Source organism: Eleginops maclovinus, chromosome 4 (genome assembly GCF_036324505.1).
Source record: "Eleginops maclovinus isolate JMC-PN-2008 ecotype Puerto Natales chromosome 4, JC_Emac_rtc_rv5, whole genome shotgun sequence".
NCBI classification, from domain to species: domain Eukaryota; kingdom Metazoa; phylum Chordata; class Actinopteri; order Perciformes; family Eleginopidae; genus Eleginops; species Eleginops maclovinus.
In genome coordinates, this window is record NC_086352.1 from 7,564,779 (window position 1) to 7,591,524 (window position 26,746).

General features: G+C 42.1%; 1 protein-coding gene across 1 annotated transcript in view; it reads left to right on the plus strand.

The window, feature by feature from the left end:
* Positions 1-24,095, plus strand: part of LOC134862621 (thrombospondin type-1 domain-containing protein 4-like) — a 45,309-nt gene extending 21,214 nt beyond the window's left edge. Inside the window, exons 8-18 of the mRNA XM_063880626.1 lie at positions 14,791-14,995; positions 17,515-17,690; positions 18,339-18,432; positions 18,591-18,788; positions 19,143-19,272; positions 19,399-19,603; positions 20,470-20,643; positions 20,776-20,949; positions 21,046-21,225; positions 21,930-22,074; positions 22,293-24,095. Coding sequence (XP_063736696.1) covers positions 14,791-14,995; positions 17,515-17,690; positions 18,339-18,432; positions 18,591-18,788; positions 19,143-19,272; positions 19,399-19,603; positions 20,470-20,643; positions 20,776-20,949; positions 21,046-21,225; positions 21,930-22,074; positions 22,293-22,435 — 1,824 coding nt within the window. The 3' untranslated portion in view covers positions 22,436-24,095. The remainder of the gene's footprint in view (positions 1-14,790; positions 14,996-17,514; positions 17,691-18,338; positions 18,433-18,590; positions 18,789-19,142; positions 19,273-19,398; positions 19,604-20,469; positions 20,644-20,775; positions 20,950-21,045; positions 21,226-21,929; positions 22,075-22,292) is intronic.
* The last annotated feature ends 2,651 nt before the right edge of the window (positions 24,096-26,746 follow it).

The following is a 26,746-nucleotide window of genomic DNA, read 5'->3' on the forward strand; positions in this document are numbered from 1 at the left end:
ACGAGTGCTGGTGCTCTTCCATCTGAGACGCAGCCGTCAGTGCATCAGCAGCCTTTTGTGGTCTCTGTGTGCCACTTCAAAACAGGAACGCTTTCAATTATCTCGAGCTCTTTCCAGAAGTCTCGTTGGGCAGAAACAGGTCTGGCCAAAATGTCCCTGATTTGTTCGGTCCGCCAATAAAATGGTAAGAAGATGAAGAAACAACTATCTGTTTTGGGGATAAAGAGTGCACTTTCTGCCTCAGTTTGTCCGAGTCAATTAATGTTTAATGTTGTGGAAACAATGGTGGTGCAATAGGAAAACCATATGATGAGTCGGGTCTCTCTGGCTTGCAGCGCTGCAACGTGGCTTCTTATTAAGTATTTAGTGGTAGGAGGAGGGGGGGGGGGTCCAAAGATGGAAAAAGGGTCTTATTGTTTTTAAGTTGTTTCTGCTTCTTTAGAGTAAGCAGAAACAACAGAAATATGTTTTTCATATCCACATATTTCTGCTTCAGGATGTTTTGGAAACCTTGGAACTTGTTTTTATTATTTCCCCCTGTGTTCTGGTTCCTGTTCTTCAGATCTAGCTTGAAGGAGAATGTCTTTTCCAATTTGTTGACACCCTGGAAGATGACTAACCCACCTGCCAATAACTTAATAACACAATTTGCCCAGTCCAGTCTTGCAAGTATTTCCTTCCTCTCCTACTTTTTGTCACATTGAAAGTTCTCCCAAAGCTTCCTCTCTTGCTTCCAACTTCCTGTCAGCAGTCGCTGCCACACTCTCCTCTCTGCCTCCTTTCCCCTCCCGCCTCCCTATTCATTTTCTACCTCTGACTCTCCCTCCTCTAAAAAAGCCTGTCCCCCCCAGCTGCACCTCCCCCAGCTCAGTTTACAAGGGGGAGCTCGTAGAGATCAGCTCCGTAGTGAAAGGTTTTTTTTGGCATTCTCGGAGCGACGGTGGAAAGTGGAGGCAGCCTTTTTGGATTTGTGTCGAAGCCTGGTGGAGCATATCTGTGGCCACATGAGAGAATGCTGTCAGGACTGGCTCTGCTGCTGCTCGTCTGCCTCCACGTGCGGGTGCAGGGGAAGCCGCGGTCACAGGTAGGGTCACCTCTGTTGAGTCCTGGAGGAACGTGGGAGAAGGTGGGGATTCCCATTGATGCTAACACTCTGGCTTTAAACGTTGCACCGCGGGATGCGCTGCTCAGTGTGACTGTTTCTTTTGGACGGTCTGCAGTGGGGTTTCGGAAGTGGTTTGGTGTCCCGCCGTGCATGCTGCGAGGAGAGATTCTGTGCAATAATAGTTGGGCTTTTGGTGATTGAGGTTTATTGGTTATGTACAGAGCAAAACATTTCTACCAGGAAATACATTTCAGCAACATAGAAGGAGCTAAATGGTTTAAAGGGACTAATGAATACCTTTAGGTTTAAGAGAATGTATGAACAAAGAATAATTAGACTGTATGAAGATGTCAAGTAATCATTTGAGCAGATAGTAGATTTTTGTGTTGGATTTATTTGATTATATTTTGGTTTTTGTGTGGTTAGGGTTATCTAGTTAAAGGGGCCCTATTATGGTCATTTTCAGGTGTATATCAGTATGTAGTGTCTCTCCTGGGACATGTCTCCATGCTTCAATGTTCAAAAAGCTCTTAATTTCTCTCAGACTGCCTGCACTGCAGCACCTCTTTTCACCCTCTGTCTGAAACCAGAGCCCAGTCTGCTCTGATTGATTAGCTCTGTTGTGATTGGTCAACAGTTTAGAGATGTCCCGTCGCCTTAGCGTTTAACTCACAATGTGTTGAAGCGCTAGCTAATAGGAACGCCATGGTTACATAATGATGTCACTATGTTCTGGAAGTAAACAAAAGAGTCCAATAGAGGGAACTTTGGGATTTCAGCCTTTGCACTAAAACCTATAATATACTACAGGAAAACCTTTTAAGTATTGGTGTGAAGAAGCTGTGATTGACAGATAGAAGGTAAAATCAGACTTTCTACCCCATGCTTCTTTACTGTACTCTACATGCTGTTAGGGTTAGGATTAGTGCCATCCTCTAAGATATCTACATTTCACAGATTTAGATGTTCTGTAAGTAAGCCTAGTACTCATTTACAACCCGTTTTACTGCCTGTGGTCAACACTTGATATTGCCACTCCATAACTTGCTGTGTGATTGCGGTCCTGCCGTCCATCTACTGAGTGGGTAGTATTTACAGTATGTCTGTTTTCACTGTGGCTCCATTTGCTCTCTGAGAGGTTTATTTTTCCACAGCGCATTCACAGACTACTTGTGGGATTAGATTTCCCTCCTAGTGGAGGACCAGGCCTGTCCTGGGACTATAAAGATGTGCCTGGGACTCTATTAGGGATCGACGGCAGGCCTGAATTAGCCTGTCGCCGCCCGTGGCTCGGCTCTGCTGGTTTTAGCTCACCTGTGTTTGCGGATGATTGATGAGGCGGCTGTTTTTGTGCCTGCAGGTCTTTAAAGCAAACTCAAGACGTGCCAAGGTCTGGATGAGGAAGCCAGCTTTATATGACCCTAAATTACAAGGCTATTAATTTCATTAAAATGTTGGAATCTGGCTGTGGAGCAAATAAAAAAGCTATTTCATAAGAGCGGTTGCGTGTTAGTGGTAGAGTAATTAGTTTGACTTTATTCCTCATGAGTTAAATGGAAGTCATGACATGTTTAAAATAAATACTGACATCCCCTTGTAAGAGAACTGTCATATTTAGCTTTGACTTGACTTTTAACTGACTGCTGTTTGGGTCAAAAGTATGATATTTATAAAATCTATTTTCCTTTTGATATATTTTGTTCTATTAATGCAAACTCTTCCCTTTAACTTACAAGAGGCATGGATGAAGACATATTTACTTTGAGTTATTGCTCAGAAAGTCATTGACACACTTTTGTTTTTGATCAATCAGACCTTACTGAGCAAACTTGTAAAACTCCCAAAACTTCAAATACTCTTTTTGGAAGATTTGGGACGGATGGGTTGAACTCCATACTAATTAACCCTGTTTTACTGCATGTTTTACAGCACGTACCTTTGTCTGGGGTCTTGGAAACCAGTTCATAATCACGTTTATTTTAGAGCTGTTTAAAGATGACCCTCAACATATATTAGGGTTGCATCACAACGTTTCTCAGAACCAGAGTCAGTGCAACTCATGTTAAAATAACAGCGACAGCATTTGACACTTGTTGAAATGTCTCCCTATAACGTCATCCAGTCTTTTTGTGGTTGTTCCCAGTGGGAATCAAACCCCAGACCTTTTAGTATTGAGTCCCAACAGAGACCATTAAGCCCAGAACAGTGCATCCATATCAGAGGAGTGATGTTAGGAGAAACCCTACGCGTTTTAAGGGTTTTACATCCACCGAGCTCAGTGCTATTTCTGAGTGTTTTACAAGCATGGCCGCCTTTAACGAAGGCTGGGGGGCAGTGTGTGGACAAGGCCTCGTTTTACTGTCGGGGATCAAAGGTCTCGCCACTCATGCGTACCACTCTCTTCACCACTCGGCAACAGATGCTCATCCTGCAGATTTGATAACCTGCTAGGTTTAGTCTTCTTAATTTATTTCATCACAAACATGTATTCCACTTTACAATAAGACTACCCTTATAAAGGATCCATAAAGGGTTTATAATTAGGTTATTAATTAGGTTGTAAACACTTTATTAATCATTAAGAACCATTTATAAACCAGCTCTAACATAGATTTCATACATCGACACAGGCTCACTATTTGGCAAGATGACTAAGCCTTATATTGGCTCCCTAGCTTCCTTCCTCTTCTTCATCAGACAGCATCCTGGGTATCTGTGACTTGATTACCCCCCATTCATCTTGATGTTTCTTGGCATCTCTTAGGCTAAGTAGCCAATATCAGGCTTAGCAGTACAGATAAATATGGGCTCACTATTTGGCAAGCAACTGGTCACAGTTGCCCTGTTTATCTCCTGTCTTATAAAAGCTTATTAAGTGTTCACAATGTAAAAAATAAATGACAAGCTATTCGTAAACCCTTTATAAGGGCATTCTTATTGTAACGTGCTACCCAAACATTAGGGGCTTTACTTTTTACTAAGGATCTTTGAAGGCCATACTGCAAATGTAATGGAACCGTGACCACCACTTGTTTTGTCCTCAGATCATCTCTTCCAACGTTTCAGTAAATAATTCCAGCTAGTCGGTGCTCCCATTTTGTTTTGACACACGTTGCTATTGGTTTCATGAAATGCTATGTTGTGGAAAGTGGAAATCTGAGAGATTATTCTCCAAAAACCACAGCTTTTGTTTCTGTCTGTGGTCACAAAACATGGTTAGTCTTCCAGTTAGGGTTCCTGCCATGACAGAGCCAGAAGTGAAATCTGAGCGGAAAGGAACATACTGAATAAATCTGCCATTGTTTGAGCTACGAAGAAGTCACATCTTCCACATAGAACATGCATAACTGGGGGTGACCCCTCTTGTTTTCAGGTAACTTGTTTTTGAAAGGAAACTCTTGGAAAAGGTGTCCTAATTATGCATGTGATGGAGGCATATTTAACATCATGGTAAATCAGAACATGCATTTCCCAGGCAAAACTTCCAAGTGTCCAGTTTTGCAGGTCACCATGTAATGCTCAATACCAAAACTGACCGTAACCTTTATTTTACCCTGGTTTTAGATGGATCCCCTTTCTTTTAAATCAAGGTTAAAAATGTTCTTTTCAATGCTGCCTATCCTGAGATCCTATAATCGTACCTATTCATTACACCTTTAGCTGCAACCATTCTCTTATCCCTTTTATTAATAGTTTTTAATTATGTGTTAAATGAAAGCACTTTGAATTGCCCCTGTGTCTTAAAATGTGCAATACAAATAAGCTAACCTTGAACCTTTCAATCAATACTAAAAAAATATAAGAAAAAGTCCCTTTTAATTGATGCCTTGATGCATGGACACACAATTTAATAAAATCCTTGCAGCCCCCCCATAAAAAGCGTTGATTCCACCTGCTGCCCTTTTGCAAAGTGTTCATTCTGATCTGTGCCAGTCACCGGGAATTCATACAGTTGTGGTTTACCCATTAAACAACTTTTTGACATGGTGTGTAGGAGAAAAGTCGTCCGAATATCAGAAATAAGCAAATATCCAACTTTAATAAAGAGCAGGAAGGAGCTGCTAACATTAGCCTTTACTCTGATCGCCTCCAGGAGCATCTTCCACTCGGACAGATTGGGAATCCTAAAGACTCTTTGTGGAAGTCTTTGTTTCTAAGTTAACAGAAGGGGTTAAATGAGGTGCTCCTTGCCCTTGGACGGACTTTAAAGCTCTGTAACTTTTGTTGGTGTTAAGCTAACGATTACAGCTCATTGTAAATGCTATCACAGGAAGTTAAAAGCTAGCTAAACAAACTACAACACTGCCTCATGACTTTACCGTACCACAACTAAGCTGAAGGCAGATTAATGTTCGTCGTGAGGACAGTAAGTAGTCTCATTTAGCAACTTGTTAACAACCGACATATTTTATGTTGTGGAACAAAACATTTAAATCTCTTAAGCTTGTGTTTACCACAGACCATGGATCAGACATTTAACCCAAACTCTATTGACTTTAGAATAAGGGAAACACGTTTTAAGACCCCTGTTTTTGTCATTCAATGCATTTCTTCTATAGATTAAATAGGAAAATATATATTGATAATAGAGTCACCCTGTATCCAGTTCGGTGCAATCTTCAAGAAGAGTAAATCCCTCTTACATTGTGAACTTAAAATGCTTAATTGCGCACAGGATGTGACAGTAAATCAGGGTAAAGGACTTATTAAGAGTGTTTATTAGTGAGAATGTCACACGTGGACTTGATGACAGTGTGGATTCAACAGATACAGATGTGCTCAAAGTGCTGACTGAAGTAAAAGCATCGTCGCCTTCACCCACTCATTAAACCCCGTTAAAGATCAGCAGCCTGTCAGCATGTGGGGGGCAGATGTCCGGGACAACCACGACTTCATATGACAGAGAAGGAGTGCATTGACAAACCATTATTATATCCAACCACGTTTTTAACCCTTATTTATTCGCAGTCTCATTCGATTCTCATGCCTATGAGAGGAGACAGCAGCAATGTCATTTCCAGACGCAGCATCGTGTCCTGAGGTCACTTCCACTATAAATTCCCCGTCGTTGGGATGATTTTGCTTCTGTATTCTCAACCTGGAAGCCAAGTTAGGGCTTTATTGCATTTCCAGACGAGCTGGTGTGTCACAGCTGACCGAGGCATGATAACTTCATTGGCCGTTTTCCCAAGAACATTACAACCTTTTTCTACGTGTGAAGAGCTGTATGAATCCCCAACGCGTTCCCCCCTTTGACCCCCTGCTCATAAATATCTCTTGAAATACAGCACTGCCTCCATCCCAGGGTTTTTTACACTAGGAGTACAGCATGCTTTTATTCCCACGGGTTTAACATGAGGGGCTTTGCTAATATCCCAGAACGGATGTCTGTTGACGGATAAAGTAATGGAAGTTATTTGTACATTTGCTTTATTGGTATGGCATGTTTAAGACGTTTTTGAAGGAGACAGCAGTGTTGTTTCACATTTTGCTCTCAGAAGGAAAAGCTGTAAAAGAAAACTGCTCAGACTGAGGTTTGAAGGATCTGCTGGGATCTGCCAACGTTCATGTGGATTTGGACTCAGGGGGCCTAACCACTGCACCATCTCCAGACTAAGAAAACATCCTTTTATTCATAAATTCTTCTTGTGTTTTTAATGCTTTTATGCAGAAACTGAACCAGTAGCATGTGAGTGGTTCTCAGCTAAAACGGTCATTGTTTACCTGAAACCGCCAATGAGGGGAAATGCCCTCCTAATGCTTCAGTGATTCCTGACATTGTTGGAGTTTGAGTTGGATTAAATGTGACTTATCTCCAATAAAATGGAACGAGAAAGGTAAAAATGTAAGGAAGAATGTAAAAAGCGATGTCCCATTCGGAAATCACGGTCCAGATAATCAAGATAATTTGCTGTCTTGTTTCAGTTTTATGTAGAAACTATTTTCTTTCTTTCAAACAACACAATTCCTTCTTCGCACAGAAGGAATCGTGCATCTACTCATGTGCAAAAGCCTCTGCTAAACTCACCTGTGCTCGACTGTTACAGCAGTAACTGTTAAGGACATCTAGTGCTGTCATGCTGAAAAAAAGGGCCTCTCTTTCATCAGTAAATGCACGGTGATATGGTACCAACAAAGACTGTTAGGTGTACATAAAAGATGAGTAAGATAGACTTAATGTTAGTCATTTTCTACAAAGAACATATAGAGCAACGTTATAATGATGAACCTTGTGAAGCCTCTCATGCTGCTCTGGAAACAGGAGAGACAGCAAGTCGTATTTGAAAAAGCATTTGCCGGTTTCCTCATAGCTGCTCATTTACTGTGACACTTTATTCAGTATGAATTATTGCCCAAGAGAGATTATTTTGAGGATGTAAAAAGCTGACATTCATTCTACATACAGTGGGGCAAAAAAGTATTTAGTCAGCCACCAATTGTGCAAGTTCTCCCATTTAAAAAGATGAGAGAGGCCTGTAATTTTTATCATAGGTATACCTCAACTATGAGAGACAGAATGAGAAAATAAAATCCAGGAAATCACATTGTAGGATTTTTAATGAATTAATTGGTAAATTCCTCGGTAAAATAAGTATTTGGTCACCTACAAACAAGCAAGATTTCTGGCTCTCACAGACCTGTAACTTCTTCTTTAAGAGGCTCCTCTGTCCTCCACTCGTTACCTGTATTAATGGCACCTTTTTGAACTCGTTATCAGTATAAAAGACACCTGTCCACAACCTCAAACAGTCATACTCCAAACTCCACTATGGCCAAGACCAAAGAGCTGTCAAAGGAGACCAGAGACAAAATTGTAGACCTGCACCAGGCTGGGAAAACTGAATCTGCAATAGGTAAGCAGCTTGGTGTGAAGAAATCAACTGTGGGAGCAATTATTAGAAAATGGAAGACATACAAGACCACTGCTAATCTCCCTCGATCTGGGGCTCCACGCAAGATCTCACCCCGTGGGGTCAAAATGATCACAAGAACGGTGAGCAAAAATCCCAGAACCACACGGGGGGACCTAGTGAATGACCTGCAGAGAGCTGGGACCAAAGTAACAGAGGCTACCATCAGTAACACACTACGCCGCCAGGGACTTAAATCCTGCAGTTCCAGACGTGTCCCCCTGCTTAAGCCAGTACATGTCCAGGCCCGTCTGAAGTTTGCTAGAGGGCATTTGGATGATCCAGAAGAGGATTGGGAGAATGTCATATGGTCAGATGAAACCAAAATAGAACTTTTTGGTAAAAACTCAACTCGTCGTGTTTGGAGGAGAAAGAATGCAGAGTTGCATCCAAAGAACACCATACCTACTGTGAAGCATGGGGGTGGAAATATCATGCTTTGGGGCTGTTTTTCTGCAAAGGGACCAGGACGACTGATCCGTGTAAAGGAAAGAATGAATGGGGCCATGTATCGTGAGATTTTGAGTGAAAACCTCCTTCCATCAGCAAGGGCACTGAAGATGAAGCGTGGCTGGGTCTTTCAGCATGACAATGATCCCAAACACACCGCCAAGGCAACGAAGGAGTGGCTTCGTAAGAAGCATTTCAAGGTCCTGGAGTGGCCTAGCCAGTCTCCAGATCTCAACCCCATAGAAAATCTTTGGAGGGAGTTGAAAGTCCGTGTTGCCCAGCGACAGCCCCAAAACATCACTGCTTTAGAGGAGATCTGCATGGAGGAATGGGCCAAAATACCAGCAACAGTGTGAAAACCTTGTGAAGACTTACAGAAAACGTTTGACCTCTGTCGTTGCCAACAAAGGGTATATAACAAAGTATTGAGATGAACTTTTGTTATTGACCAAATACTTATTTTCCACAATAATTTGAAATAAATTCTTTAAAAATCCGACAATGTGATTTTCTGGATTGTTTCCCGCATTCTGTCTCTCATAGTTGAAGTATACCTATGATGAAAATGACAGGCCTCTCTCATCTTTTTAAATGGGAGAACTTGCACAATTGGTGGCTGACTAAATACTTTTTTGCCCCACTGTATTTACTGTTCAACCACACTAATTGAAGTTATGTTGAACCTAAAGGAAAATGAATCAGTGTTTATATTGCAGAGATAGAGGACAAAGTACTACTGTTCATAACTTCTGTATTCGCTGGTACACATATGACTTCAGTTTGATGCTGCAGTGTGTAGCTTTGAGCATTAGCATCTGCTGGAGTCCATCTGTCAGCCTTGAGCTCGATGTGTCCGTCAGTCGCAGATTATTCTGTCTGAGCTCGCTAAACACAGCTGACTCCAGTAGACCCTTACGTACTGAAACAAGAATCCCATTTAAATTTAAGCATCAAATCTAATGTTAATGTACCTGAAGAGCCACCACTGTAACTATGTTTGCTTCACAAAAGGTTTGAACCACTGCACGACTAGCTTGTTTACCGCCTCATCTCAAACTCAATTTTCCACCGTAGAAACGAGTGAAAGGCCTCCTTGTTGCGTGCACCACTGCTGTAGATTTAATCATGATATCATCGTGAGCATTTCACATTTGCAGTCCTAGTTCGGAGCCACAAACCAGGCCTCCTACATGGATAAAAGCACGATTATTTCAAGGCGTCTGTAACGTATTGCCACAGCTGTCCGGGAGAGATTTAGTGTCCGAGTGCAAATGAAACATATTGACTGTGTGCATGTTTACTGTTAAGGAATGATACCAATGCCTGAAATTTGCCACAACTCTCTGATAGTTGTGTAAGCAGTTATTCCAAGCCTCTAAATCTTCATGGGAGTCATTTTTACAATTATGTGCGAACAGACAGATCCACAGGCCTGTACAAATCATCACTTAATTATGAGCTACAATATAAAACTTGGAATAAATCACGAGGCCTTTTTAAAGATCCATCTGCTAGAAACTGTTAAAGTCAAAACCATGGGATATTTACAACGCTTTAATCACATTATGTCAGTACACATAACCATCAAACTCATTGTGCTTTTTGCTTTACCTTCTTTAAAGCAATAGTTCTATACACCTGATCAAATGCCTGCTTTTAATAGGAAAGATGTTGCCGAACACTGAGAATTATCCCAAACTCTGGGCTTCCCCTCGTCTTCACCGTGTGTTTTGATGTCTTTTAGCTCGTTGTGTTGGTTTTACCACCAGCAACTTTAATGATTTGGTTCACATTGACTCTCTCACATTGTTTCGAGCAGCAGCAAACAGCTATTTACAGCAAAAATAAACCCCAAACAACCTGGAATAAAAGACTGGAAAACATTGTGGAAACTTGAGCAGCTTATATATATATATGTCCCTCAGGAGCTGCTGTAGAAAATAATACATCTTTACCTCGTTCAGTGTCCACTCAATGTGTGAATGTCAATGTTGTGTTTAAAGCTAGTTTCCAATTGTCCTTAAACAGAGCCGTGGATTAAGGAGGCTAAGCAAAAGTGAAGGAAGGGTCCTTTTATTTTGAAGGTCCCAAAATTCACATGACCCCAGAAATGATTTCTATTCGACTGACTAACATCTATCCTACATGTCAAAGTTCACATGGTGGTAAGCAACCTTAACGTTGACCCCAAGGTTTAGCTTTAGAGTCTCTGGGCTAGGTTATTTTCAATATTCAAACGCTGTGCTGCCATCTCTAATCTATATGAACTCAATAACAAAACTCACCTCTCACAACGTCTGTGTCTAATCCTAAGCGTCTTGCTTTTCCGGGAAAGTATAAACCTCAAGTGACATGTGCCTTTGGCTGTTAGAGTTCAATCTGTTACACAAACTTTGCAATATGATGAGCATCTCCTGGGACCACAGCATCAGGATTTACTTTAACATGACGTTGTTGAGTCGATTCAAGCGTCCTGACACATGTAACCGTTTCCATATGAAGGTGGGTTTTAGAAATCCTGTTTTAATCCACTGAAAACATGGAGAATCTCCCCACCCAGATGGCACAAGCCACCCACAGAGAGAAGGTTAAAAAAGCTTCGACGTGGTCTGAGAGAGAGGGAAGAAACTAGACTCCAAATCTGCCTCCTCGTTCATCATCCACCGTGAGACTTCTGGAAAAAGTTGGCCAGGCTGTATTGCCGCGTTCATTTTTTTGATGACACCAACGACACTTGGTTTTGATGGGTTCACAGTGAACACTCAGGGTTATTGTCAGATCTGTTTGCACTGGCCTATTGATCTGTGGATGTTTGTGGCGAATGTGTGGTTTGTGTCGTGTAATTGTCTGCTGATTAAAAGGGAACAGGACCCTCTTGGAGATCCCGACTGCCAACAAGGGGACAGAGGCGAGGGCGGCTCTGCAGGAGGCTTTCAATCAATTGTCTTTCCACCGCCTCAGCATGGTGGTGCACATAGCTAGGGTTAGGGTTGGGGATGCCACATTTGAGGACACCCTGGAGGGCAGATGTGGAAGTTTAGGGGACAGGGATTTTAAGGTGCATTAAACTCAGTCCTGCTTTGTAGGAGTAAAACATCTTGCTATTCTGATGTAAATAGATCAAAAACCCTGGCTGTGTTTTTAATCCACGCTCAAATTTCTTTTGCATGGTTAAACAATTCCCTTCTGATTCTCCGCTCCTTTTTTAGTGACCAACTTTATATTGCATTTTCAAGACGACACGAATAAACAGATTCCATTATACAGATTTAAACAGAAGTAACACAACAATGATGATGATTGTTATCTATATCTATCAAATGACAGATGTTCTTTGGCACTCATACAGTGTGGCTTCATCTATTCACACGCATTTTCATTTCAGTTTGTCGTCTTCCCATATGTCAACGTGTGCATCTACAGTATCTACAATCAGGTTTTACCTGAAGTAAATAACCAGTTTAGCCTAGTTTACAGATGGGATTTACAGCTCTGAACTGACTATGTCATGAAAGGAAGATAACCAAACAAATCTCTTTTTTATTTCCTATTTTTCCTCCTTAACATTTTAATGCATGCTTTTTTTAAAGCTGGCTCTGTTGTTGCTGTAGCAAATGTAAATGTCCGAATAAAGATATTACATAAAGGTTTTCATCAAGTTCTTTAAAGAGTTAAGCTCAGCTGCAAGGCAAGTTTATTTCTATAGCACCTTTCAACACAAGGCAACTCAAAGTGCTTTACAAAACTGAAAGACATTAAGAGCATTGAGGAATAGTGCAGACATTAGAAAATGGCTTTTAAAAACAGTCGATAACAAGCAAAGATAATAAAATGAACATCAAATGAAACTTCATTCTTCATTGTTTTAGTTTTAAAACCGTTACTGTAAATCATTTTTAGATGTATTTGTATTATTATTTTTATCCTTGTGTGAATCTTTACTGTTTATCTTTCTCAATCTGTTGCTGCATAAACTCCTGAATTTCCCCACTGGGATTAACAAAAGTACATCTTATAACACAAACTCATATGGATAACACAGGTAACAAATACAAACCTTTTCTGATAGTTTAATACATCTAGAAGAATTGTCCAGTTATACAATGTGTGTGAGACATGGTTTCTGGTATGGTACCTTTTTATATTCTCCACTCCTACATTAACGTGATTTAAATCCGGACATGCTCCCGTCCAAACGGCCGCAGATAACCTCTCACTGCGTCTGTTTTTACGAGTGGAACATTTTTCCCTTTCTCAGGCTACGCTGCCTCTCTGCTATCATTGTGTTGTTTTGGTTTAAAGAGGATTAACGGTGAGAATGGAGAAGAGGAGGAGGATATTTATTGGTTGTTCTGTCGATAAATGTCCTCCTCGAGTCAGTCTTTATTTGTTTTCCACGTCTGACTTAATGTAGCCTGCGAAATGTCTGTGTTTTACCGTGCATTTCATCTTCAGTTATGGCTGGCCTGTAGTATTTAGTGTTGCTTTAAATTCAGTGAGGTGAGGTCATGACTCTCCTCTTGGATGTTATCGTGTTATGATGAGTGATTTTGATCCGGGCGTTATCCGGCCCCATGCTGACCACAGGAACGTTTGGCAGTTTTATTTCATTTTTTTCCAGCTTTCTTAGTTTGCTTTTCTTTTCTCTCATCATTTATTTCCTGTGGTGATGGAGGCACTGCATGTTGGTTTTGGCTCAGGTGGTGTTTTGGCCCCGAACACAGTGAGCTGCCAGACTCTCCTTGAGGTTTTCATGCAACTGCCACCATTTCTCCCTCCATGTCTCCTGCTCTACATCTCTCGACTCTACCTTCCTCCTCCTCTTAGTCCTTCCCTTTATCCATATTTCCACTGACTTGTAGCCAATTTGCAGCCATAAACCCAGGCAGATCACCATCTTTTAATGAGTAGACACATATCATTTCGATAAATATTGGAACTGCATATTTCAACCTGTTTCTCCTTACTCTCGTACCAGCTGCGCTTTCTGTCGTCTCTTCTCTCCAACAGTTATATGTCTTTAAAATGATATATATGCTCTGAATGTTGGGTCAAGTATAGAAAATGGCATCAAGGAGTGACATTTTCAACTTGTTTTGTGTCAAAGCTTAAAATCCCTTTACTGTGACAGTACTTGTTATTATAAACTCCAGTAAATGTCTTTATTTCCTTCATCTTGAGAGGTGGTTTTGGTACCAGACGGCTTCATATAAAGCTCAGCAGCCCAACAATGATCTACTCTTTGCAACATCTAAAAGTGCTTTTACATATGCCCCTTTTCCACCAAACCAGTTCCACTTCTAGCTCCGTGCTAATGCTATTCTGGTTCTGAACTGGTTCTTCTTTTTAGCCCAAGTTGTGTTTCCACCGCCCAGAGTCCAACTGGTGCTGGGTCATGACATCACAGTTTTACGTCGTTGATTTTCTACACACACATATTCATACAGAGGCAGTGGCTCCCAAGGCTCCAGCTGCCCGTTCACACACTGTTTGCCATCGGGAGCAATTTGAGTTTTGAGCTTCCTTCCCAAGGACACTTTGACATGTTGAGTGAAGAGCCAAACATCAACCCAATTGTTGGACAACCTGCAAAAGCCAAAAAATCCTGCACAGAATCCCACCTCTGCATGGATGTATCACACTTTTTATACGTGCTAACGTTTGTGCTCAAAGTTGAGGGAAATACACGTGACAGGACAGAAAGAGGGATGAGTTATCTTCAATCAGGAAGCCATGTCTGGAGATCGGCTGCTGTCCAATCCCAGAGCGCCTTTGTGTGATTATGCATACCCCCCCTCACCACGATGATGCCCACCACCGTTGGTTTTCTCATTGGCGACTGTTGGGACTTGGCACTGCAATAACCACAGTGTGTGTGTGTGTGTGTGTGTGTGTGTGTGTGTGTGTGTGTGTGTGTGTGTTGGGTCCAGCTCCTCCACCTGTTTGCACGTTGAGCTGCTTCTCCTGCTGGTTAGTGTGAATTTATGGACTGCTGAGGTTAACCGTTCTATTTTTACAGCGCCCAGGTTTCCTGTCATTTATTAGCGCCACAGAAAACTCACACCCTGCGGAGATTTAGAAATAAATCCTTGAAACAATTCAAGCTCTGTCACATCAAAACGATGCCTTCTGGAAAGTAACTCCTGCTAATTAGTTATTGTATCATTGCAGTGTGAGTAGTTGCAGGTGGCTTGGCTTTCTTAATGTAGTATTTTACACCTAATGAGCTCTTTTTATTTGACCTCTCTCAGTAATCTGAAACATGTTATTGTGCATAATGTTTTCATGATTTCCTCCTCTAAACGCTTCTCCTCTGTGCCACAGGGGCTCGGCTGCGATGACTATCTGGGATCAGGGAAGGTGATGGACAAGTGCGGCGTGTGCGGAGGAGACAACACAACCTGCAGGCTGGTCTCTGGAGTCTTCAAACACAGTTTAACTAAAATCGGCTACCACAAGATAGTGGAGATCCCAGAGGGGGCCACCAAGATCAACGTGACGGAAATGCTGAAGAGCAGGAACTACCTAGGTGGGGAAAACACTTGTATTGCATTAATACTGCAGAATTCAGTGCCAATGCCAATACAGAAAAGATTCCTGTTTACTCAATAGAGTTAGTTAACTAAACTCTTTCCTGAATGAACGTGTATTTTATGCCCAAAATAAGGAACCAAGACGTCTCGCTTCTGTCAGCCACACCTTTAGGCTGCAGCACGTCTCCTTTAAGTTGCAAACCCGACCTGCAAGAGTCACACGCTTACGATTAATAAATGAAAACACAATCTCATGCTGTAAATGATTAATAAATATAGGCTCCTACACAGTATATCAAACTCTGTCGTTGCAGACAGATGGCGGTATCAGCCTTACAGAGTTCTGCCTTTCCTCAAACTAATCATGCAAACTTGTTGGCACTAAGCTTGAGGTGCACAAAGCGCCAAAGGAATATAATTAGAAAAACTCTGTCTCTTTCCAGGAATCCTGACATGTTTACTCTAGATAATCCACAGATCTTATTATTTGGAGCCGTTTCAGATACAGTAGGAATGAGTCCTCTTTTTGCCGAACGGCTCCCATCAACGTGTGCCCACTTTCTTTTCAGTGGTTTTCTGTTTTCTGGGGAAATAGATCCTACAAATAACTGCTTCTGTTCCTGTACAATTATAAAAAGCCCTCCTATGTGAGTTTTGTCTCCGTCGTCCTACCCCCTGCTGTGCTGAGCTTCTTCTGAGGGAGTGATAAGGTCAGGATTTAAATGTGAAGTATCAATGTTGCATATATTTTACATTCAGACTATAATCCATTCCTTGTAAGTTAGGTAAGTGAACTGCAATTTGGAATAATTCATCCAGGATCTAGTCATCTCCTTGCTCTCTGTGTTAGTCTTCCTCACTCGCATGTTAGTGTGTTTAAATCATTTCTAACAAAAGCACGGAGAGTAAAAGTCAATGTGAGAACACGTCGTTTTACTCCCTGTTGCCGAGCAGTCTCAGCAGTGAGTAATGGGAATCAGAAAGACTTATCTCAGTCGCTCTGCGTTTTTGTCGAGGCTAATAGAAAGTGACAGTTTCCATCCAGGCACCGCTTCAGAGTTCTGCTCAGAACACGTGTTGAACACTGCATGTTACACACCACATGTATTACACCATGGAAATAACAAAGTAAACGGAAGGTCATGGTAGGAATATGAATGATAAGGAGTGTGATTCGATTGTGCAGCAGCAGCAGCAGCTTGTGAATACATTGAATTTGCTCTGATAAAAAGCAGCAGGGGGCGATGTCAGTTTTCCAAGATTTCTCCGGCATGCAGCCTATTTTACCCCCCCACTACAGACTTTCATTGAAGCCCCAGATAAAAAAAACACTACACAGATAATAGCCGTCATTTCTCGGGTGCAACGCCAGGACACGTGACGGCTGTAATGTCAGATAATGTTTAATGGGAGCCATGCCCCGACACAGCAGGGGGTTCGGAGGAAGAGGGGAACAGACCCGACACCCCCTTATCTCGAAGAAAGTGCATTCACACGCTTTTGTTAGACGATTTTACCCCTCAAGCTCCACCTAGCTTCAAATGTCACCACTCTGTAAAAGAAAGGACAAGACAATTAAACACAAACTACATCCGTACGCTCAGTTTTCTTTAATCTGATATGACCGTTTATGCACAGCCACACACACGTACGCCTACATCTGCACATGCATTGATATTCATTCTGCAACACTGACACATAAAGTAGTAAGAATTGATTAAAATCCTGATTAAAACCCTGATGATTTAAGTAGATTTGGTCCAAAAAGTTGTTGATTTGTGTAAATGAACACTTCCAGACCAGAAAAGAGTGAAACCCACTGTCGGAGGAGATCCTTCACTATTTGCAGTGATCCATAAGTGATGTGAAGGAAGAGGAAGATGTCATAAATAAAGAGCTTTTACATTAAACTACTGCACTATAAACTTGATTTCAGACAAAAAAAGCATAAAATCTTGCAAGATATTTCACTTTCACAACATAAAAACTGCTCATTTCTTTGTGGATGAAATAGAAAGGATGTTATTTTGCAGAAATTCCCCTTTGAGAATCGTTTTTATTTCCTTTAATGACTGTAGGTTTACTAAGACACATGGCAGTTCTCTAGCAGCAGTGTTTCCTCCCCTCAATAGGCCTCTGTTCTCCACTTTGCATCTTTAATGTGCTCTGAGTTGTCCAAACACTTCTTTAAAAGCCTGTCTAAAGTTACTCTGCTAATGCTCTTCTAATGGCGTCTTGTCCCTAATCCATTAAATCAGTGGAAAAAGTTTGAAGGAGATTTTGTTTCAGGATTTGCATGAAAGATTTGCCAGCAGGACATTTCTTTGAGAGTGGACGAGCGAGCATTTATTCTGTTAGCTGGTATTACTAATTTAGGTGCAGAATGGCCGTGTCGAGGCTTTGCTCATCGATGGTTTTATGCTAAACGATAATTATGTGGAAATGGCTGAGTGGGTATTTTCCTGTTCATTAGAGCTCAGGGCTGTCGGTGGTGTGGTTTCTCTCTCTCTTCCAGCTCTCCGAAGCCGATCGGGGCGATCCATCATTAATGGAAACTGGGCGATCGACCGGCCAGGGAAGTACGAGGGAGCGGGCACCATGTTCACCTACCGCCGCCCCAACGAAATCAGAAGCACCGCCGGGGAGTCCTTCCTCGCCGAAGGGCCGACAAACGAGATCCTGGACGTTTATGTAAGTAAAAACATCAACTCAGACCTCCCGAAACTTTGAATAGTGCCTATATTTACCCTCACAAGCTTAAATGAATGTCACTATCTGTCGCTGATGAAGGTTAGGCATTAGCAGACTTACAAACTGGGTTATAGTTGGGACTTTCCCGAGCATTTTCCATCCTCCAGCAGTGGTTAGTCTGCCAAAGAGGAGCTAATTCAACAGACTCTTCACTTGCTTTTTGCTTTGTGGTGCACTATTTCTTTCACAGTTTCTTCCCCAGCCTGGGTACAGCTACTTGGGTGTAATAAATAAAGAAAAAGAGGGATGCTTGTGATGCTCAGAACAAATCTCAACATATGAAAACAGAAGAAGGCACTTTTTAAAAACAATAAAGCTTTTGTCACCCGGGAAAAACTGCTGCCTCTTAGATGATTAGCTGAGGTTGTTTTGGTCTTTGATTTGTCCTTTTTTTAAAGCTGTTTTCATGCTGGATAACTAATTTTTTAATAAACTTAATAGAACTACTTTAAAAAACACAGGATTTAGTTGTTGTTTTGCATGATTCTCTTTATTTTAATTTAGTTGGACCTAGGAAACTAAGATTTGTGATTGTATGATCACTTTTCAGAGCAGATATCATTTTATATTTGGTCTTCTTTGCCTCAGATGATCTTCCAGCAGCCAAACCCTGGTATTCACTATGAGTTCACTCTCCCTGAGAAACCAACTGGCCCTCAGCAACCCAACCACAGACCAGAAGGTGAATGAGACTAATGTTGTACCCCCTGCTAACTGTATATTATCATAGCCTTGTCTGACTGCTCAGTACATATTACATGCAGCCCTGCACAAATCCATCTTTTCCAGCTCCTCTTCATCTTCATGCATCTTCTCATAACCCATGTGTCTGTGTCTCAGGGAACGCTGTGAATGGTCAGGGAGGATCCAACCATCACAGCAACACTCACCAGGAAAACTACAATCCAGCAGGGGGGGGTCGGGAGCCGCCTCGCCTCCCCGATAATCAGGTTCCTGCCGTGCAGCCGCCCAGACGCACCAGAGAGTACAACTGGAAGATGGCGGGAACTACAGAGTGCAGCGCCTCCTGTGGGAAGGGTCAGTTTATTTCCTCCCTTTCTCACAACCATTAACTGGAGGAAGGGTATAGCAAGGTCCAAGGAAGAACCAGTAACATTTAAAGGGCATCTAAGTAATGGGAAATGTGCGTTATGATTCACCTTTGTAACATTTCAACGTTTGGCTTTAGTGCTTCCTTCAAGTTGTGTCAGAATAATCGGGAAAATCAAACACAACATGCTTCATTCATTGTGTGTTTATTGTTCCCAACTTAATGAACACACCAGAGTTGGAAGAACCACTTCCAAACTTAGGAAATCCTGCCACTCCTTTTTCTATTAAAACAGATGTAGTATTCAGTGCTTAAACTGAGCATTTCTGTGTGCATTTCAGGATTCAGATACTCCATCTTCCACTGTGTGTCCCGACTGAACCAGGGCCAGGTGTCAGAGTCTCTGTGTGACAGCAGCAGCAAACCCTCTCCCCAGGAAGAGGCCTGCAACCTGCAGCCCTGCCCCGCCTTGTGAGGAAACACACTCTCCCACACACTCATGCACACCCCTGAATACTGATTCAATCCCTACTCAAAGAGCACGTTCTCTACACTAATGTTATCTAATAATGACTGTGTGTGTTTGCTCCTGAGCAGCTGGGATATCGGAGAGTGGTCGGAGTGCAGTAAGACGTGCGGCGCTGGCATGCAGCACCGGCAGGTCCTGTGTCGGCAGATTTACGCCAACCGCACCCTGAACGTGCACACGAGCCGCTGCGGACACTTAGAGCGTCCGGAGATCACCAGCAGCTGCCAGCTGAAGATCTGCAGCGAGTGGCAGATCCGCTCGGAGTGGAGCGCGGTGAGTGGCGGCAGAGATGCTTTTACTGACTGATCATATATACTTATCACTTCTGCTTACACATAAACATTGTTTACATCAGTTTGTTGCATTTCTTCCTCCCACTAATACATATATTTTATTTTAAACAGGTTATATTTGATCCTTTATTTCTTTTGTGCTTATTTATTTCGTTAGCCCAATTTGCATGCAACAAATACTACCTGGGTACCCTAAAGCTTTTTTTATATTTGAGGATGTCGTCAGTACTCTTAATCCTGTGCAGGTCATAAAGGAAAACCTCTACGACTATAAACCATAATATTCCAGCAAACACAGAGGTCGTGTGACAAAATGGAGAGAGAGAATGATGTAGGCATGCGTTTTTTAAAGAATATAACCTTCACAAGATGAGGAATGATATAAAAAGATCATTTTTTGATTGAAGAATTCCTTAAAGCAGCTCAATAGTTTGGCTGTAAGGCGAGCAACTTTACCGTTCTGTTTCACTCTCAAAGCTCCTAAAGGATGAAACTACTCCTTCAAACATTGGTATTCTATCTTAAATGTATATTGTTCTCTTATTCCTGCAGCGTACTTGTGCAATTATGTCCATTTTCACTATTTGATACCCTTTAAGTATATTTTATGTTGCATTGAAGCTTGGATTCTGATTGCCAAAATCGAATATGCTGTAGTTATTGTGCTTATGATAAATAAAGCCTTTTGAGTGCACGATACTCTTCCTCTGATAGGCTAAACAATAAAGCCCAGCTAGAACAAACATGAGCAGAATCTCCTTGTCAGAGGTACACAGTTGCATTTAATAAGAAGAGTAGTCCGATCCCTCCACACTGCTGACGGTGTGTCGTCCTGTGTCTCCTCAGTGCTCGGTGCCGTGTGGGCTGGGTCAGAGGTCACGAGAGGTTCACTGCGTCAGCAACGTTGGCGACTTTGTCCCCGACGAGGAGTGCAACATGAACTTGAGGCCAGTCGACGTGGAAAACTGTGACATGGGCTCCTGCGCCAAGAGCTGGTTCTACACCGAGTGGGGCAACAGGGTGGGTTTCAGAGAGTCGATGAGACGTTGATGCACTTCTCATGTCAGAGGCAGTCGTATAGAGATCTGTCTGCATGCGTAAGATACGTCTAAAGAAAAGTACTCGATCAACAGCGTGAGTTTCTCTCCTCAGTGCTCGGCTGAATGTGGGATGGGGGTTCGGACTCGAGGGGTTCTCTGCCTCACTAACCACATCAGCAGCCTGCCTCTGGAGGGCTGCGGCACCGAGAGACCCCCAAACTCTCAGGTCTGCAACAGCGGCCGCTGTGAGAACCGCATCGAGTGGTTCACGGGCCCCTGGAGCCAGGTATGAGGGGGAGAGGAAACCCACACGGTGCTCAGGGAGGAAGTCATCATAACTTACGTGTGTGTGTGTGTGTGTGTGTGTGTGTGTGTGACGCAGTGCTCTGCAGAGTGCGGGCCGGGCAGCCAGCAGAGGGCGGTGGTGTGTTTGATAAAGTCGGACGAAGGATTCTCCGTCATGCCGCCGTACGAGTGCTCCTCTCTGGATCGGCCCCTCAGCCAGCAGAGCTGCAACCTGAAGGCCTGCGGAGCCAAGTGGTTCACCACGGACTGGAGCGCTGTGAGTAGGATATGAATCTACTCCCCACTGCTCCTGATTAAGGCGGTTGATTAAATGTTGAGATACAATGTCCGTACAGATCAGGAATTAAAGTGAATGTAATTTATATGTAGCAAATTATATTCTACATTTTCTTCAGGATCTTGTTGAGGAAGTCATTTAGACCCTATGTTTTCTGGTTTTCCATTTTATCATCAAGAATGTCTATAAAACATCTCGAGGGAATATCTTTTTTGCTAGCCATTTTTCTTTTGACACAACCTTTACTTACTTGCCTGACTTCATTATGTGTCTTGTTCAATGTCTGCATATTGAAAGCAATAATCACATCTATTGTAACATTTAAGAATGTCATAAAAAAGCTGCCTGTTTCATAAAAACATTTGGTAAGCTTCCTTTTTACTCCTCTCACCTTTTTCAACGATAAAGCCTACACAAAATAACTTGTAAAACTGGAACTTTTTGTACATTTTCAACAAGAATAAGATAAGGTTAACCTTTATTGATCACTATAGGGACATTCAGGGATGATAGCTACAGTTTAAATTAAATCATGAATACATTTCTCTCCCAAACCCCTTTTTTTCCGGCCTTTACAGGTTCCAAACATTTACACCGTGTAGACCGCAGTGTCAACAGTAGACTTCATGCTTTGGTTTAATGAACCCGTGACTGACTGCTGTCTCTGACCCGTGTTCTTCCAGTGTTCAAAAACATGTGAGGGGGGTTTCCGTGTGCGGGAGGTTCGCTGCCTGTCGGACGACTCGCTGCCCAACGACGCGTGCGACCAGAACCTGAGGCCTGGGGGGAGGGAGGACTGCAGCCCCGAGCCCTGCACGCCCAGCATAGGTCAGCCTCTCTCCATCTGAAATATTACTGAGTTCTATTCATCGTTTAAGAAAACCCAAACTGTTAGTCAGTAGAAGTCCGAGCAGCAGCTGGGAGCTCTAAACGTTTGTAACTCTCAAGCTCAAAATGTTAGTGAAATATAATACTTTCCACCACAGGTCCAGTTCTGTAAATATGGTTTAATGATGTATCATGTGTTGCTCTTCCCTCGGCTTCAGATGAGAACTGCAGAGATAAGTACTTCAACTGTAACGTGGTGGTCCAGGCTCGGCTCTGCGTCTACGATTACTACAAAACCACCTGCTGCGCGTCCTGTTCCCGAGGTGCCCACAGACAGTCCGTCCAGCGGGGCCGCAGCTAACCCCCTTCCCCCCACCGCCCCAACCCTCCCCCTACCCCCCACCTCCGCCTGCTCCATGATGGGGCCGGACTCACTACCCGCTGCAGGGACTCTGACCCGGGGCCGAGGGGGAGGGGGCCCGCCGGACCCTGGCTTCAATGGACTCTTGTTTTGACTGCCAGGGATGGAAACTGAAGAAGGGACTGTGGGAGGAGCTGGGTGGAGGACAGGAATCTACTCCCTGGAGACGGGAGAGAGATAACAGCAGACAGAGGAACATACAAGACACTTCTTAAATGGATTTTAACCACAAAGAGAATCCGTTTCCAGAAGTTTGCAGCCAACTTCTATCAACGACAGCTGCTGTGGATTACTCAGTATGAAGAGGAGAGCGCCTGTAAACTGTTTAAAGTGGACGATATTTAGAAAGTATATGTGCTAATATCTTTTATACTACTTCAGATTTATGGACTTATGTCACATGAAGTCGATGCCTATTTCAACTATTTGACACCTTGACCAAAGATTTGTAACCAGGCCTGCAGCTGAAGATTATTTTCATATCAAATCATTTATCAATTGTAGTCTTTAAAATGTCAGGAACAATTGGAAAAATCTCCCATCCCTGTTTTTTTAAAGTCTAAAACCCAAAGAGATTACTTTAATATAATGTAAAGCAGAGAAAACCTGAACATCTTCATATTTGAGAGGGGGAAAAATGCAATTTTCTAAAAATATGTGCATTAAAAATAACCAGCAATTATAAAAACAGTACTTTATTTTCTGAAGACAGTGACAGTGACACAGATATGCATCCTCCTTGGTGCTGATGCTGTTTCCTTTATCCAGAACTTATCTCTGTGGCACAGATTCCTGACACCGGAGAAGAGGCAAACCACTATTGTCCCCCCGGAGGCGGCGAGGTGTAACTGCAGCCTGTGTAATAACCGTGTACATATGTATGTATGACAGAGTGAATGATAGAGGTCCTCCCAGCAACTGAAGAGAACAAGCCCCTCTTTGGTTATTTATTTGAGTTGCTCCCCATGGAGACGAGTGCTTTATCGGCCCCTGGTGACCCCTCATAGGCTGTAGGGATGAACCTTCCCTTCCTCTCCACCAATCACAGCCTCAGAACCAGGTTTAGTTATTCCACCTGCAGCGTATTTTTGGAGAAATTAAACAAAGCGCATGTGTATAAATACATTTTCTGTGGGAGATGATCATTCCCCAAGTGTACGATAGATCACCCGTGATAAATAGGTTGCATATTATTCATATTTGACTGGACAGATGACAGTATTTCACAGCTATTGATCTGGTGAGGCGAATATGAGGTGACATCAGTTTCAGATACAGCCTGCACACCGTACCTCTCAAGTGTTTTTTATGTGTTAAATGCAATCATTTCCCTCCATGCACTATAACTGACCTCTGATCCAGAAGTACTGTATGTGTATTCATGTCTAAACTCAGCATGACTCAAGTATTACCGTTAATTGGATCTCTAAAGGTAGAAAACTAGAAAAGATTCTTGATTTTAGAACTAAAATACAAGACGTGTTTCAGTATTCAGTGGCTAATTAAACTTCTGTTTGTGCCTCATTTTACATGTGTTCAACCGCCTTCACAAGGATTGCTCTTCTGAAATAAACTAAGTACTAATTATTTGTACACTTTACAGCGTGGTGTGATTTCTAAATTGATCTGACTCTGCTTGAATTCATATTTAAGACCGTCAGGATCAAGCGGTCTCATATTGAGTGTTACTTTTTATTTATTTCATTACAAAACGCCGCTTCTTTTAAAGGATGAACGTTATAGAGATTGTGTTTGAAGATGGTTTGTGTCTACTAGACTGTCATTCCTTTTACCACCACAGGATGGAGCCATAGTAATAACATCTCATATCTTAGACCAGGGTGTCCAAACTTTTCACTGAGGGCCACATACAGGAAAACATACGAAGAGCTGGGCCACTCACTAGAGCTGAGGTATATCGCCTCATAGGTTGAGTTATAAGTTAGCCAAATCAATGATATGTAGGTACATTTTATGAGCTTTATTTATTTATTACACTCATCCCTTTAAACAGGAGCCTCAGCGTGCTCATTATAGGAGGAAATGTGAAGGGTATATTTCAAGCTGCTTGGAACTAAGATTTGTTAGAACATATTTGGTATTAGAGAGGTGGGTTTATAGAGCCGTGAATGAAAGTACAATATAAGACGTGTGTGGGCCATATTCCATTATACTTTCTGAATTTGCTGAAGGCCGATTCAAAATGGACCCCGGGCCGCATTTGGCCGTAGTTTGGACACCCCTGTCTTAGACGTACTGATGTCTAAACTAAATATATAGATATATTTATATATATAAAAGTAATTACTTATACTATAAACATTTTGCGAATATTTTGCACTACTTTGTGATGCTCACGAGTCCATGTTTAACTTGCAACTTGATTTAATAACCATTTTATTAATGATGCAACATTACACTTGCATGGCAATCATATCAACACAACTAGAACAACCCGGGGGGGGGTCTGACCTCTGTTGACCCCTACATTCAGGTACGGTGTCTGCAGAAGGACAATAGCGACTAAATGCAATAACAGAGATTACAACTACAAACCACTATTTTACTCCTGTACTAACACACACACACACACACACACACACACACACACACACACACACACACACACACACACACACACACGGTATTAAAGACACATAAACTTCAGACATTCACCCTAAAAGTTCAGGGTTGTGCGACTCAATTCTGCACAATCTAACTGCACAAAGGAAGCAGCGTACACAAGTATCAGGAGCACTGTGTCTCAGGTTGCAAAGGACATCCACAATCTGCAGACAGGGATTCATTAAAGTTGCAGCAGGAATAAAAGCCAGCAGCTTCTGCTTTCAGTCTGCAGAGTAAAGGTCAGTCTGGCAGACGGCTACGTGTCTCTCTGGAAAAATGTCTATGTTTGAAATGATCAGATATTGAAGTGCTTACATCCTTTAAAAGCAGCTTTGAGGAGATCAGCCTCAGTAGATTTGGGAATGAATGAGTCAAAGGTAATTTAACTCAAGCATTTAAAAGAAAAATATCTTTCACACTTTCCCACACAGTAGCACATAACCCCCTGAACAATGGACTGAATTGTGCAACAGTTCAGAGTCTGCAGTCCAGAGACATCACTGAGACAACATACTGCTGAACTGGAACCGTGGTGTCTCTCTCTCCCCAGATTGTCTCCCTCAGGTGCAGCCTCTCCCTCAGGTGCTCCCAACCCTTGTTAGTGTTCCTGTGCCTTAGTTTGTTTTTGTTACTTGGCTAGAGACACCTCACAATATTTTATAAGTCATTCATCCGATTATCTTGTATTTTGTTACTTCCCTTTCACCCCCTACATTAGTAGGGAGCGTAACATCATGACTTACTTAAAGAAAATGCTTCTACTTTTAATTACAAACTCTCTTCTTGTTGATGAGTCCAAATCAATGCAGCATTGTATTATTCCCTCGGGCCAGTCCTCTGTTTTTATTAGATACAGAGTCAGTACACATTCTTTTGTGTTTAAAGCTTCTATGTCACGTGACCTATCGACTTGAAATCAATGCAGCATGAGAAAAAAACACCTCTTTATTTGTTTTCTGATTAAAGTACACCTTCAACTTCCTATTTTATATAAAAAACTAAGATTTCTTTTATTGAAAACTATTGATTTAGTTCAATCACTTCCATTTCCAGTGCGCATGTGACTCCAGATCAACTGTGTTACTCACATGACGAGTCGGACGTTGTCTTTTAAATTGGATTTTATTTCACCTTCTATTTTTCACTCATATTTTTATGATCTTTTCTTAATTAAAAACTATTGATTCTGTTCAGAAGCTTCCACACTATGAGCTAATGAGACTTAATCCATAACATAAAGTATGAGGTATTATAACCAAGGACACGTTTCACACACTACTGACGTTATTGTCATTGTACAGAATCAGTTCCCTGGGCAGTTCTTGTTCTGGTGTTGTGTTTCTGGTATTTGTACGCCACTGTGACAGAATATGCTTTCTTATTTTACTTTCATGGAGTTTCTTGTCCCTGCTCCTTCCCACCATGTGCTATAAAATGTGTGTTAAGTGTACATGTTTTGTTTTGTAATAACTGCCATGTGAGGAACCAACAAATAAAACGATTCTTGAATTGAGGACAAAGGCGTCCTCACACCAAATTCATTTCAGGGGGTTACAGTTCAATGCCTGTGTTTCAGTGCTGTAGTCAAGTCATCGATTCTCGAGTCGCCACTTTTCGAGTCCGAGT